Source organism: Amblyraja radiata, chromosome 10, assembly GCF_010909765.2.
Source record: "Amblyraja radiata isolate CabotCenter1 chromosome 10, sAmbRad1.1.pri, whole genome shotgun sequence".
Taxonomy (NCBI): domain Eukaryota; kingdom Metazoa; phylum Chordata; class Chondrichthyes; order Rajiformes; family Rajidae; genus Amblyraja; species Amblyraja radiata.
In genome coordinates, this window is record NC_045965.1 from 32,930,232 (window position 1) to 32,944,625 (window position 14,394).

Sequence of the window (14,394 nt, forward strand, 5' to 3'; positions counted from 1 at the left end):
TTTCTCCAACATTTTTGTGTACCTAGGGACAATTTATAATTTAACTAAAGCCAATTAACCTAAAAACTTGCAAGAGAGAGAGGATCTCTCTCTCCCTCCCCCCCCCCCCCCCCCCATGGAGTTATGGTAATTATGTTGATGGACTGATGATCAGGAGGCAAGGGTTTTTATACAGCAGCAGCAGCAAATTTCAGATTCATTTTTAAGTAAATACTGAATAAAATCACATTAGTAATAGTGATAATAAAATTTGTGATAACCCACCTGGTCCATATAGCCTCAGTAATGGCAAAAGTCCTTCATTTACACCAACTGTTACAAGTGGTTCAGGAAGGTGGGTCATCATCATTTTCCAAGGGCAACAAATGATGGGCTTTCCACAAAACACATACCATGATAATCTATTTATTTATTTATTTATTTTTTCAATCAGCAGTCCAGGATAATTACAAGAGCGGGAATATTTTGTTTTGAAATTCTGCGTGGAAACGGGCCCTTCCGTCCCCCACGTCCCCGAATCCATGCCGACCATCGATCACCTGTACACTAGTTCTATGTTATCCCACTTTTATAGCCTACACACTAGGGGCAATATACAGAAGTCAATTAACCTCCAAATATGCACTGGTTTGGAATTTGGGAGGAAAACGCAGCACTGGGAGAAAACCCACAGAGTCACAGGGAGAATGTACAAGCTCCACCAAGATAAAACCCATTGTTGGGATTGAACCTGGGTCTCTGGCACTGCAAGGCAGCAATACTGCTGCACCACTATGCCACCCTAATGTATCACGTGGAAACTCTATAGTGAAGAATTCAAATCAGTGGAGAATTAAATGTGTCGTACTTACTCAGGGCTACCAATTTCCACATCGTCATATATTTCCTCATGAAGTGATTCTAAAATAAATGAAAGCAAATAAGTCCAATAGGAAATGTCAGGTATGTGCATCTATAGATTTGCAAACTGTTCTAAGGGCTGTATTGAAAGAATTCAATTGCTAATGGCATGATATCTGTTCTCTGCAAATATGTTACATTTGTTAAGCTATTCAAAGGAATATATGGCATTTAAATTAGCATATGTTTACTAATTTCCATGGAAAGGTACAATCCTGATCAATTTATATAGTTTATCCCAGGACAATGCAAAATCAGTTATTTCCTTTAATTACACAACTAAAAGGATATTTTTGGTGAGCACAAGACATTGAGGTTAGAGGAACAAATCAAGCAATGAGACTGAAGAGCATTGGATATTGTTTCAGCGATAGGGAAAGGCAAGACTATGAATTTTATTTTTTTTCTTTGAGATTTGAGAGAAATGGAATGATACACAAGCAGATGTGTACAAGGTACAAACAGCAACATTTTAGATTAACTGAAGATTATAAAAGCTGAAGGATGGGGGGGGGGGGGGGGGGGGGTTCAAGTTATGAAAGGCAGAAGGCAATGTAGAATGTTTCAATGTCAGATAGATTTACCCAGAAGCAGAAGAGGCAATTGTTACGCAGAGAAACATGTTAGAAAATTCAGTCTGTGTTCAATTAGAACATTTAAAAGCTTTAAATGCAAAATAAAAACATCATTATTCAATCCTTGCACTTAAATCCTTTCTTCATTTCGTCCCCTTGCAGTTGTTGCTCCAGCCCAACAACTACTTTAAATTTCCTCCCGGTCTTTGCTACACTAAATAGCTATAGCTTCAATCCCAAATTATTTCCCCAATTTTATGCCTTCTTCCAAACAATCTCCCTAACATCTACATCTTTGACCAAGGTATGGTCATTTCTTACCTACTACAAGTTTTTCTGGCTCATTTTGTTTTTATAAGCACATCTCTCCAAATATTTATCTGTTAAAATGAGCTATATTACTATGCTATGTTTATTTTGTGACAACAGCAAATTCAGATCCTCATCTTCCGAGCACACTCTGCTGATCAATATGATGCGGAGAGGCCGGCATATTTTAGATCAATTATCCAGTTCTGAGGCCACAATTTAGAAGCTTGGAGATATCATTCTGCAGAGTATTTTGGACTCACCTTTATCAGCTAAATGGATCTGTGGACTGCTGACATTTTTGATTGTGTTGGCCATGATTAGACTAAAAAGAGTAAACATTAATTTAATTTGCAGACCAATAGATTTTTGCTTATACAAGAGAAATATATAATGTGATTTTAATGTTATAATGAAGCTGCATATATTGTAAAAGTCTACAATAACTAATATTCAAGCTCAATGACGGCTTCATGGGAGAAAGCAGAAGACGATGGTAGAAGGTTGTTTTTCAGACTGGAGGCCTGTGATTAGTGGTGTGCTTCAGGGTTTGGTACGGAGCCCATTGCTGTTTGTCATCTAAACAGTGATTAGGAAGAGAACAGAGAAGGCATGATTAGCTAGTTTGCAGATGATACTAAAGTGGGTGGTATTGCAAGTGGTGAAGATGGTTGTCAACATTTGCAGCAAGATCTTGATCAGTTGGCGAAGTGGGCTGAGGACTAGTTGATGGAATTTAATACAGAGAAGTGAGAAGTGTTGCAATTTGGGAAGTCAAACCAGGGCAGGACCTTCACAGTGAATGGTAGGGCTCAGGCAAATATAGAAGAGTAGAGGGATATTGGAGTGCAGGTACATAGTTTCTTGAAAGTAGCATAGTCAGGGCGGTTTTTGGTACATTGGCCTTCATCAGTCAGGGTATTAAATATAGATGTTGGGATGTAATGTTATAGTTCTACAAGACATTGGTAAGGTCACATTTGGAGTATGGTGTTCAGTTTGGTCACTGCTATAGGAAAGAAGAAAGGCATTAATCTTGAAAGAGAGCAGAGAAGATTTACGAGGCTGCTGCCCGGACTATAGAGCCTGAGCTATAGAAAGAGGTTGAGCAGGCTAGGACTTTATTCCTTGGGGCGCAGGAGGATGAGGAGTGACCTTGTTGAGGTGTATAAGATCATGAGAGGAATAGTTAGCGTAAATGCACCAGGTAACTGAATGTGAAAGAAATGAAACTGATGCAATTAATAGGTTCAGATTAACTGCATACAATGTTACCCAGTTAGTTTTCGGGTGCTATCCAATTTATCCCTGATGATTTATAATGATTCAAAGCAGAATTAATGTAACATTGTCAATAAATATTTGCATGCATTGACATAATAGTTTGTATGTCCTGAAAAACTTTGAACTTATTAATCAGCCAGTTTAGCCTTGAAAATTATTTATGATGGCAAGTTATGTTGTACCTGTCGATAGGAGATGTCATCACTTTGCTTAATACATCATCGTAAATATTTGATGTCTCTTCTGTTAAAAAAGGTGATATATAAAGCAAGATAAATAAATCCAATTCCCAAGCGTTATATCCATTTTGGGTTTTATATCTTAAATTTCTTATCACAAATAGTATTATTCATATTCAAGAATGAACTAACTTCCCACATCCATTGTAGATCAATAACTTTCAATGGAATCAAAATAGAAATTAATCTTTGAACTTCGATCAATAAAGCCGATTTTGCATACAAATTTCAGTCATAGATCTACACAGTAATGAAACAGGCCCTTCATGCGTAAACAAGCCAGTCCCATTTGCCTGTGGCTGGTCCATATCCCTCCAAACTTCTCCTATCCATGCCTTTGTCTTTGACTTTGTCTACACTCTTGAAAACATTATCATATCCAGATTATCAATCCAATAATTTTCCCAATGAGCGTTCGAGTTTAGTGTTACAAAATCACTTGTTACAAGGAGCAAACAAGATCAAAGTGGAATATCTATGCAAATGCACAAGCCAGATAGTTACTGTTAATTGTTCATGGTATTTTTGTAAATGCTTCAAATGCAAGCCAAAGACAGACACAAATCTGTGACAAGTCCCCATAGTGACACGGCAGAGGCTGTGGTGATTTAGAACTGCAGCAGATCCATCTCCATCCATTTCAATGGAAAATAAATATTTTAGGGAGCAAAACTTCGTTAAACTTCCTTATGTTAATAATTATTTACAGCTTAAAGATTATGCTGTTCATATTTTAATATGTATTGATTGTTTGCAAAATGTTCCACATTTTTAGTTCTTATCATTGTATAATATGTAAAACTCTCACTTTTGCCTTATTTTGCATTGAAAGTATTAATGATATTAATCGGAAAAGCAGTGGCACAGCTGGTGGAACTGCTGTCTCGGTCCTGACCTTGGATGCTGTTTGTGTGGAGTTTGCATGTTCTCTATGTGACCGATTGGTTTCCTACGGGTGCTCCAGTTTAATTGGCCTCTGTAAATTGCCGCTAGTGTGTAGGGAGTGGATACGAAAGAGGGATAACCTGAAACTAGTGTGAACAGGTGATCAATGGTCGGCATGGACTCCATGCACTGAAGGGCCCATTTCCATGCTGTATCTTTCAATCAATTAACAATGCTCACCATTAAGATGCAGTAAGCCGAGCATCTAGAGTCCATAAACAAATATTAAGAAATTCCTCTCCTGGTTATCATACTCCGCCTTGAGTAGCCCTACTAGTCGGTGTTAGCCTTAGTTTTAAAATTCTTACAAGTCAAGCAGTTATTTTACTACCCATTAGGTTCCTACACGGCAAAAACTTAAAACCGTGTCCTCTCATTGCTATATTCAAAAAAATAGAGGAGAGTAATTCAGGAAATATAGAGGGGTGTTTTAATGCCAATGGGGAGAAGGATGTTTTTTTTCCTATTCATCGGTAGGACAGTAAAATATCAAAATAGAATTAAAATAAATTGACACAGATTTCAAATGGTAAGGTACTATTTCCCCAATGTCCTTGCAGTGCCAGAGAGCCAGGTTCGATCCTGACTACGAGTTCTATCTGTACAAAGTTTGTAAGTTCTCCCCATGACTGCGTAGGTTTTCCCAAGGTGCTCTGGTTTCCTCCCACACTACAAATACATACAGGCTTGAAGGTTAATTAGCTTCAATGAAATTGTAAATTGTCCCAAGTGTGCAGGATAGTGCTCTTGCACGGGGATTGCTGGCCGGTGGCCGGGACGGACTCGGTTGTCTGAAGGTCCTGTTTCCACGCTCTATCTCTAAACTAAACGGATGAAAACGATGCAATGCAAGTTATGTTCATGGACATTCAGTGGGCTTTGAATAAAGTGATACCAGAGATCAAGACATTGGTCAGGTTATGGGCAAGATATTAAGCAGCAGAATGGTTTAAAATAGCCAAATAAAATAAAACAGGCTGCAGAAGTCAAAACAAATCTCAGAGTAGGGAAAAATAGGAAGGCTGCTCCACAGGGATTCATCTATGTTGAGAGCACTGGTGATCGCCTTGCACAAAAGCAATTCAGACTTGGCAATTGCAAAGATGGTGTTGATATTTGTAGGTAATACCAACTTGTTAAGATTAACAGTGTGGAGGAAACCAGCACTGAAATACAGGATGACAGAAGGTAGCTTGCAGAATCAGTAGATAACTGGAAATGAATTCTCGAGTTGCTGCAAATTGGTAGGATGAATAAAGGATAAAAATACACCAATCTGATTTTAGGAAAGATGAGAAACTAATTACGTCAAAAGAGCAAACCGATTTAGAAATACAGATCAATCAACTTAAAAGTAAAATAGATTAATTGCATGGCCACAGAGATAGCAATAACAAACACATATCTGGGGTTGTTTGCCAGGCATTTAAAGATCATGGAGATAGGCGTTTTCAACATATCTAAAAGGCATTAAGGAGTCAAAAATCCTTGCCAGATAGAACATGTTCCACACAAGTCCAGAACAAGGATCATACCGTAAATTAAAAAATTGTATTATCAGCTCCTATAAGGATGTGCATGGAAAATAACTTGCTGCAATATGCATGTGGAATGAAAACAAGGGAGCATCATGTAAAGCAACGATCAGAGACCTGCATGGAATTAAAGCAACTGTAGATTCTATTTGAGTTCTATGGTATTAAATCAATTATGCTTTATGAACTAAACCTAGATACGAAAGCAAAATAACATCCAGCACAAAGCTTCATTAACTGGCCATTTCAATTTAGTACTTACCAATGCTATCAAACTGTTCTGTGGAACATTCTTCCTCAGTCCTGTCAAAAATGATCTCAGTTAATGAAACATGCAATTTGTGAACCACATCCTAAAACCTCATCACAAAGTTACTTTAAAGGTACCAAGTAGGTTTTCAGTATTGGAAAGGTAAATCTACCAATGTCATGGCAATTTAACTGCCTATTTAAATGGGATGAAATGTTTACAGTTTACAAAGAGATCTTAAATTAACGCGTCCCATAATATACATTTATAAATGTATTATTTCAGAGAACAGGTACAATGCTTTAGAATGATGTATGATGACACTGCACACTTTACAAAATACATAATAAAATTAATAACCACACAATTCAATATATAAATGAGCTGCAGGACAGGCTATAGTTTCAAGGATCTGCACCTATACCTAAACCAAGTGTGTAGAAAACATTCTGCATATAATTAGGTAAGAACCAACATGACTTCAAAATAAAAGTAACAAGTAACAACATGACTGCAAAATAAAAATGAATAATTGCTATTGTCAAATAATTACTTGCCAAGCAAAGCTGAAAATATGTCCTATATTTGAGGATGCGTGTTTATTTGCTGTAGATGAGATATACTTTATGCCTCTGAATTTTTCCAACTGAATGAATTACGTAGGATATCCACAACTCTCAGCAATTTCTTACAGTCTTGGGCAGATCTGTTCGCAAACCATGCAACCCAATAGTATGATTCCTACTATACATCTCTAGACATTTTCGTAAGAGTTGTTGGAGAGTGCCAAACCTCCTGGACTCTTGAGGAAGTAGAGTCGTTGCTATGTCCACTTGGCTGTAGCTTTAGTGTGCTTGGTCCAAGACAAGTTGTTGGTGATATTTATGCCTAGGAACTTAAAGCCCTCAGCCATTTTCACTTCAGTACCATTGATGCTGACTCGAGCATGTTTTCCATGCTTTCTCAAGTCGATACCTAGCTCCTTCATCTAACTGACATTGAGGGAGAGGTTGTCTTGACAACATGTTGCTAACACGACTCAATCTCTTTCTGGTACTCAATCTATCAATTTTGCGAGATTCGGCCTACTACAGTGGTGTCATCGGCAAGCTTGTAGGTGGAGTTAGAGCAGTACTTGACTGCACAGTCATGACTACAGAGGATAGGAAGGGACTGAGAACGCATTCTTGGGGGGCACCAATGTTGAGAATTATCGTGGAGGATGCTTTGTTACCCATTCTTGCTGATTGTGGTCCATAGGTCAGAAAGTGAAGGATCTAGTGGCAGAGGTGGGTGCTGACTCCTACGTACACGAGTTTTAGAGAGGAGTTTTGTTGTGATTATGAAGGTGGAGTTATTATGAATTGTTGTGATTATGAAGGTGGGTCAATATCTCCATCTTCAGATAATAAAAGGCACCTAACGAAGGTCCATACAGATGGCATCTACCATGGAGCTATTGTAACGGTGGGCAAACTGCACTGGATCATAGCTGTTGGGGAGGCAGGAACTAATGTACATCATGGCCAGTCTCTCAAAGCACTTTATGATGGTGGATGTCACTGGTATAGTCATTAAAGTAGGCTACCTTAATTCCTTTGGCATCAGAATGATAGTATCGTCATTGAGTTTCCACCATAAAAAGTATTTGGCATCTATTGACCAGAAATGTAACTGGATCAGTCACACAATTATTGAAGCAACAGATACATGTCAGATATCCTGTAATTGGGGACTTGCCTCCCTATACCCTAGAGCCTTTTGACAATTTACAAGGCTCAAGTCAGGAATGTGATAGAATATTTATCTTAATCAGTGCTTTTCCATTCTTCAGCTAATTAACTCCTTCCATTGTATAATGAACAAAACGAACTGCAGTTACTCAAAGTCTTCTTTGATAGCATCTGGAACCTTTTAGCAAGGTGAACCAAAAAGTTCTTAAGATGCTTTAGAACACTTTGCATTCTATGTTACTGGGTCTAAGCCCTGGCACACACTATCCCTGCAAGTACATCTTCACAAGATGACTGAAGCAGCTCAATAAGCAGCTCATCGCTATCTTCCCAAGAACAATTAGAGCTAAGCAATAAATCCAAAAGCGATTTAAAGAAAATATTCATCTTTGAAGGCGGTACTGTTCAAGGAGCCTGGGTGAGTACCAACAGCTCCTTTTTGTAGACTGCGTGTTCTGCAGCCACTGTGCAGAGCTAGGTAAGTGACAAATGTTTATAGTGGTGACTGGGATACCAAGCTGGCTGCTTTGCCCTGATCCTATAGATCAGGGATTCCCAAACTTTTTCTTCCTGTTTATCCCTGGTAACTTTAATAGCACATAAATGTTATTTCACTTATTTTTTTATGAACAACTGATGATGAACAGATACGGGAATGCCAGAACCAAACAGTCAGTCAGTCAATGAGAAAAATATGTACAAATCCAGAATCAACAAATTTACCCCAGGCTGGGAACGCTTGCTATAGATCTTCTTCAGTTTTGCACATATGGCATTTATGAGTACCAGGACAAAGCAAATAGACAAGGCAGCCCACAGCTGGGGAGGGAGAGCAACAGATCGTTCTACTCTCCTGTCTCAGGGAATGTAGAAATACATTGGATTCCCACTGACAGCCCTGATCCTCTTACAGCATTTCATTTACCTGGACGTCTCAGACAAAGAACAAAGCTTAGATGTGATATTGTCACTCTAGCTAAGCATCTCATTGCAACTAAGTGATCAAAAAGGTTATTCATTGATTAATTGCCCACACAAATATTTAGGTGAAAAAAGTTATACTTGCATATCATTCAGCCCAACATCATCATATATCTCATCAGTCATTGGCAGGCATTTTGACAGTCTATTATTAACTTCCTTAATTTCATCAATATTCATTTTCACAGCATCAATATGGATATAGCCATCTGAAAAAGATCATTCATTTTGAGTAAGAATCACATATAGGCAGTGAGGTTTAAATAATTCAGTGACAACATGAAACTACTATTAGAAAGTATTACTGCTGCTCTAGGCCTTAATCAAAAACCATTTAAATAAATACAAAGTTAAAAGTATACATCTTGAAATAAATGAGGGACTATAGTATATCTTCCAGGTGGTCCTGGACACGAATCCTGGATTGAGCTTCTATTTGTAAACAATGGGATAGTATGTGCATGTAAACATTAGGATAGTATGTGCATGCATAAGACCCAACCAATGCAAAAGATCAAATTATCTGCATCACCAATTGATCTGCACAAAACATTAATGTCAGTGGTCAACAACAAGACAACTCTAAAACTAATGGTATGCATTTGTCTCCTATTGAAACATTTATCCGATTTGTTTTGTACGTTATCCAATTTTTCTCTTTAAGGCGTTGACCTTTACTGGAGAACAGTTCCCTTGCGCCGACTCTTATAGGGATGCTATTCCTCTGGCACCAACACCTTCTCTCTAGTACGCTCTTCCTGGTCCTGACCTGAACTGCCGTACATTTAGTTCTGGCCATCTCCAAGTGGCAATTCTTCACGTGGAAATCTGAAACCACTATCCAAAACTAACTTGTACCTTACTTTTTGCAGCGATGTTAACTATTTCTACTGCAAAAAGTGGTGAACACGGCCCAGTCAGTGATGGGTTTTGACCTCCCCACCATCAAAGGGATTTACCGGATGTAATAAGCAGCAGTAATACTTTTAGGAGTTAGAAGATTTACAGACTTTTTCCCCCTACAGCTGTCAGGCTATTAAACACTACAACCTCTAAACTACACAGACTTGGGGGCCGGTAGGCCCCCTTCGGTCATGACTGACCATGGATATAGCTTTTGTTTTTTGCACTATTATTATATTATTGATATAATAAACAAAAGATATATTTTTTTTCTTGTTTATTATATTGTTTACAGAGTACTGTGTTTATATATTCCGTTGGGCTGCTGCAAGCAAGGATTTCATTATTCTGTCTGGAGATATGGCAATAAAACACTCTTGACTGTCTCTGGACTGCCACGTTTGCTGCCTGATTGGCTATTCATGCACCATTTTCCGTTTTTATTTCATATTTTCAGCCTCTAAAGTTTTTTTGATTTTCATAAGGCAGACCTGCTTTTGCCTCCATTCTGCTGTACACATCTGCACTATCCAACTATCGACCAGAATAGAAAGCCTAGTTGATTCTCTCCTTCCTTGAACCAGCCAGCCATGGAATAACTGCAGTAATCTCCAGGATGAGCTAAATGAGCAATGCATCAATCTTCTTCCTCGTTTCCCAAGCTTATTTTGTTAGCACACTCATGTTAAACACAATGGCGCAGCGGTAGAGTTGCTGCCTTACAGTGGCAGATATCAGGGTTTGATCCTGACTATGGATGCTGTCTATACGGACTTCGTATGATCTTGCCTGCATGGGTTTTCTCAAAGATCTTCGGTTCTGCCCATACTCCAAAGATGTACAGGTTTGTCGGTTAATTGGCTTAGTGTGTGTAGGATAGTGTTAATGCGCGGGGGTCGCTGGTTGGTGCAAGCTCGGTGGGCCTGTTTCCGCGCTGTATCTCTAATTCAAAAAATTAAACCTCTGCTCTAGAGTTACAGGGATTGGACAAAGGACAAAGGACATTTATTGTCAAGTACACCAATTGGTGCAGTTAAATTTGAGTGAAAATTTGATTAATCTTTTGCCTCCAACAGAATTGACAATCTTGTATTTCCCAGTTATCAATGTACTTCAAAGATGACATCTGTTGTGAGATAGAGATACTCCATTCTGCAAATTCACAGAAAATGGATCAAGATGTGAAGAACAAAAATTAGCAGTACATAAAAGCGATTCACATACAATTCCCATCTTGACTCTTAGCCAACCACTTCCCTGCAGGACAGTCAACCATTCGTATAATTTCCACCGTTTTCCCGGGTTGCACTTTGAGGTTCAATTTCCCTCCTTTTAAATGCTTGTGTATTTGGACTTTATGTATTGGAAGCTCTGAACCTGTGAGCTAAATACAAGTAATAAAATAAAATAAAGAAAGAACACCACAATGACAACAATTGAAGCAAAGGCAACATTTTTGATCATTTTCTGCAGCACTTCAGAGCGATGCAAATGTTAACTGATTTACTGGCACGTATATTCTGAACAACTTAAGATCCACACTGTACTTTCAAGCTAAATCAATATTGGCTGTATTGAACTACAAATTTAAAGACAAGATTTACATATGTTAAGATAGCGGAGCAACTGAGATAAAACTATCAGACACAAACCACTAAACATGCAGAGGTATATATATCAAGGACAGGACTATGCAAGTTCAAAGCTCAGAAAGCTAATAGTTCCACAACTGCATTTTGCTAGATTATCCATAATATTCTGCATTATTCCCACACATATGCATCATTTAATCTTAAATATTTGCATCCAGTCCTACTAAAAACAGTAATATTTTAAATAACCCTTCATTAATCATCAAGAATATCTTCTGTATTTTTATTGAAACAAGGGGTCTGATAGGGCAAAATATAACAGTATTTGAAAAATAGACAAGAGATCCAAACAACTGTGCTTTTCAATGGCTTGGAGCACTAAAAGGAGTTGAGGAAGATGGGAAGTATCAAGTGAGAATATAAAAAGCCAAAGGAGAGTAAAGGTGGTGATTTTCATACATATGCAGAGTGGATGGAGAATGGGTGTATACAAGCTCAGATGGGGTGCCTGTTCCACCCTTACATTACCCGAGGTTTCAAATAAAACATCAAAGCCAACATCCATCAAGGAAGATGCAAGAAGGAACTGCAAATACTGGTTTAAACTGTAGACACAAAATGCTGGAGTAACTCAGCGGGACAGCCCACATCTCTGGAGAGAAAGAATGGGTAACGTTTTGGGACCAAGTAGGGACTCGACCCAAAACGTCACCCATTTCTTCTCTCTAGAGTTGCGCCTGTCCCGCTGAGTTATTCCAGCATTTTCTGTCTATCTGCCAAGGAAGCATCTTTAACGCTCCTTTTCTGTGTAGAGATTTGAAGATATGTTCTTATTGTAAACCTGACAATTTCCATTTCCCACTAGAAAAAATCAGTTCATAGGATTGAAATGCATGCAACATTAAATTTAGAAATAAAAATAAAGCAATGATCATGCCTGCTTTCATCTAAACCGCAGGAAGTTGTTCAACAACTATATGCATTTTTAGCAAATTCACATATATACACACATTGAACTTATGTAATTCTTTTTTTCTCTTTTTATTTTCACATTCCTTAATTTGATCCAACTGTTTCTCTTCTATTTTTCTGTCTTGCAGTTCCTTTTCCTGCTCAGTTTCTTTGTGGTGCCTCACGTTTTCATAATTTGTTTCTTGTGCATCGCTTCCAAAATAAAAATATGCAGCAGTTAAGGATATTTTCATTCTTTTAAGACTGAACATTATACAACATTATACATTAAATAGGAAATTGTATATCGTTGGGTGGCAGCACTGCACTGTAATATCGATTTATACAACTTAGGAATGCAGTGGTTTAACAAGATGCTTTGGTATAATATACATCTTTTAAAAAAAATAACACAATTTCATCAAATTCATTCAAGGGATATGGGGAGAAATCAGGAGCGGGGTACTGATTTTGGATGATCAGCCACTATCATATTGATGGTGCTGGCTCAAAGGGTCAAATGACCTACTCCACCTATTTTCTATTTTTCTATGTACATGGGCCAATACAGTATCTAGAACATCCAATACTAATTTACACAGAACCATACCATCAGCAGTCTCCCATTAGAAAAGTAGAATGTTATCTTCAAGCAAAAAGATTGGAATTATTCCCTAGTACAAAGCCCTTCAAAACTCCTATTGTAAGAGGTGGAGAGCTGATAATAAATGGATATATCAGCATTGAAATTTACTTAAAACATATTGATTTTTTAAAATACATATTAGTCAGATTCCACTAAGAGACAAAACTGAGTTAAAGGAGAGCCAAAGGAAGGAGAAACTGAGCAAAGACACACAGGCATAATTCTGCCCCCATTATAAAATAATCAAAAAGTTGCTTTTACTTTAAGCTACTCAGACTTTAAAAAAAAATGGAAACCGACTTTAAAAATATGCAAACATACCCTTCTATCAGTAGTAATGTTGTTGCACCTGCCTTAGGAAGAGCAGGGTGAAATGCAGCACAACTTGATATTTTCTATTGTAAATGTAAGTTTGCAGGTGTACAATGAGAAATTGCAGGAGTTACACCTATTATTTTAAATACAATGCAACCAAGGCAGTAAAATTGATAGAATGAGGGCTTGCAAACCTTTTATCAGATTATAAAATTATTGTGCAATCTCAAACATAAATCACTTAATTCAAAATGATCTACAAATAAGTCATTTACTTTTGCTCTCACATTATAGTGCAATATTTCACACATTTGTAAGTGAGATACAGTAGTTCATTCACATCTTATAAATAATTTCATTCAAATAGTGCAGAGGAATTTGATGCAATCATGGAGAATGCACATTTAAAAAATAATATTGGAACAACTTTAAACCAAGATCCTTTGACTAACCCAACCACAACCTCAAATACCACAAAATTAATATTTCCATGAAGAAATTTACATCAAGTAGCTACATATTGTACAGTAGTGTAATTGAGCTGTGCTTTTCCAAAATCACTTCACCTTTAAGTCAATGAAGTGAAGTGAATTTCACACCTAGAAAACAATGCACTGAAGCCATTATAGATCAGCATTACAAACACAGATTGAAGATGTAACCAATCTCATTTCTATTTCCAGCAATGGAAACTGGCTTCTTTATTCAAAGTTGCAGTCAACTCTTGCTGCACTCGGTACGTGATATTTAAAGGTTAATCAATGAAATGTTGTACCATGTGCAAATTATAATTTAGTTTTAAAATTTCTCCCATCAAAGAGGCCAAAATAAAAAAATGATAATGTTTGTTTAAAATATCCCTGAAGTCTCAGAGGGACATTTTAAACCCACCAACCTACGAACAACAATGAGGTTGTATAGTCAATGTACACTGTCCTTCAAAGTGCTCTCACTCCTTGTCATTTAATGCCCAATACTGGGCATTGGAAGATTTCAGAAGAGAAGGGAGTCATGTTAAAGTTCAGTGTAATTGTTAGGTTAGGGACACCATACGAATCCTGGATTAATCAAGGCCCACTAAGCCTCCAAGTGAAGCTGGTGGCATCCAGGATCCGATTGCCACTGGCCAAGGTAAATATTTAAAAATATATTAAGGGTTCTTTAAGAAACAGAAGAGGTTGCACAAGGATCTACCATCAAAATATCCCTTCCATGATTGACAGGAATCTGGGAGAT

At 37.6% G+C, this 14,394-nt stretch overlaps 1 protein-coding gene across 3 annotated transcripts in view; it reads right to left on the bottom strand.

Moving 5' to 3' along the window:
• Nucleotides 1–14,394, bottom strand: part of fyb2 (FYN binding protein 2) — a 42,079-nt gene that overhangs the window by 14,149 nt on the left and 13,536 nt on the right. For 2 of the 3 annotated variants that reach the window (XM_033028509.1, XM_033028507.1), the window contains exons 5-11: nucleotides 12,257–12,410; nucleotides 10,879–11,038; nucleotides 8,837–8,960; nucleotides 6,050–6,090; nucleotides 3,251–3,311; nucleotides 2,048–2,076; nucleotides 852–900 (exon numbers count right to left, since the gene is read on the bottom strand). In XM_033028509.1, the coding sequence (XP_032884400.1) occupies nucleotides 852–900; nucleotides 2,048–2,076; nucleotides 3,251–3,311; nucleotides 6,050–6,090; nucleotides 8,837–8,960; nucleotides 10,879–11,038; nucleotides 12,257–12,410 (618 nt within the window). The remainder of the gene's footprint in view (nucleotides 1–851; nucleotides 901–2,047; nucleotides 2,077–3,250; nucleotides 3,312–6,049; nucleotides 6,091–8,836; nucleotides 8,961–10,878; nucleotides 11,039–12,256; nucleotides 12,411–14,394) is intronic. The other variant, XM_033028508.1, reaches the window with a different exon arrangement.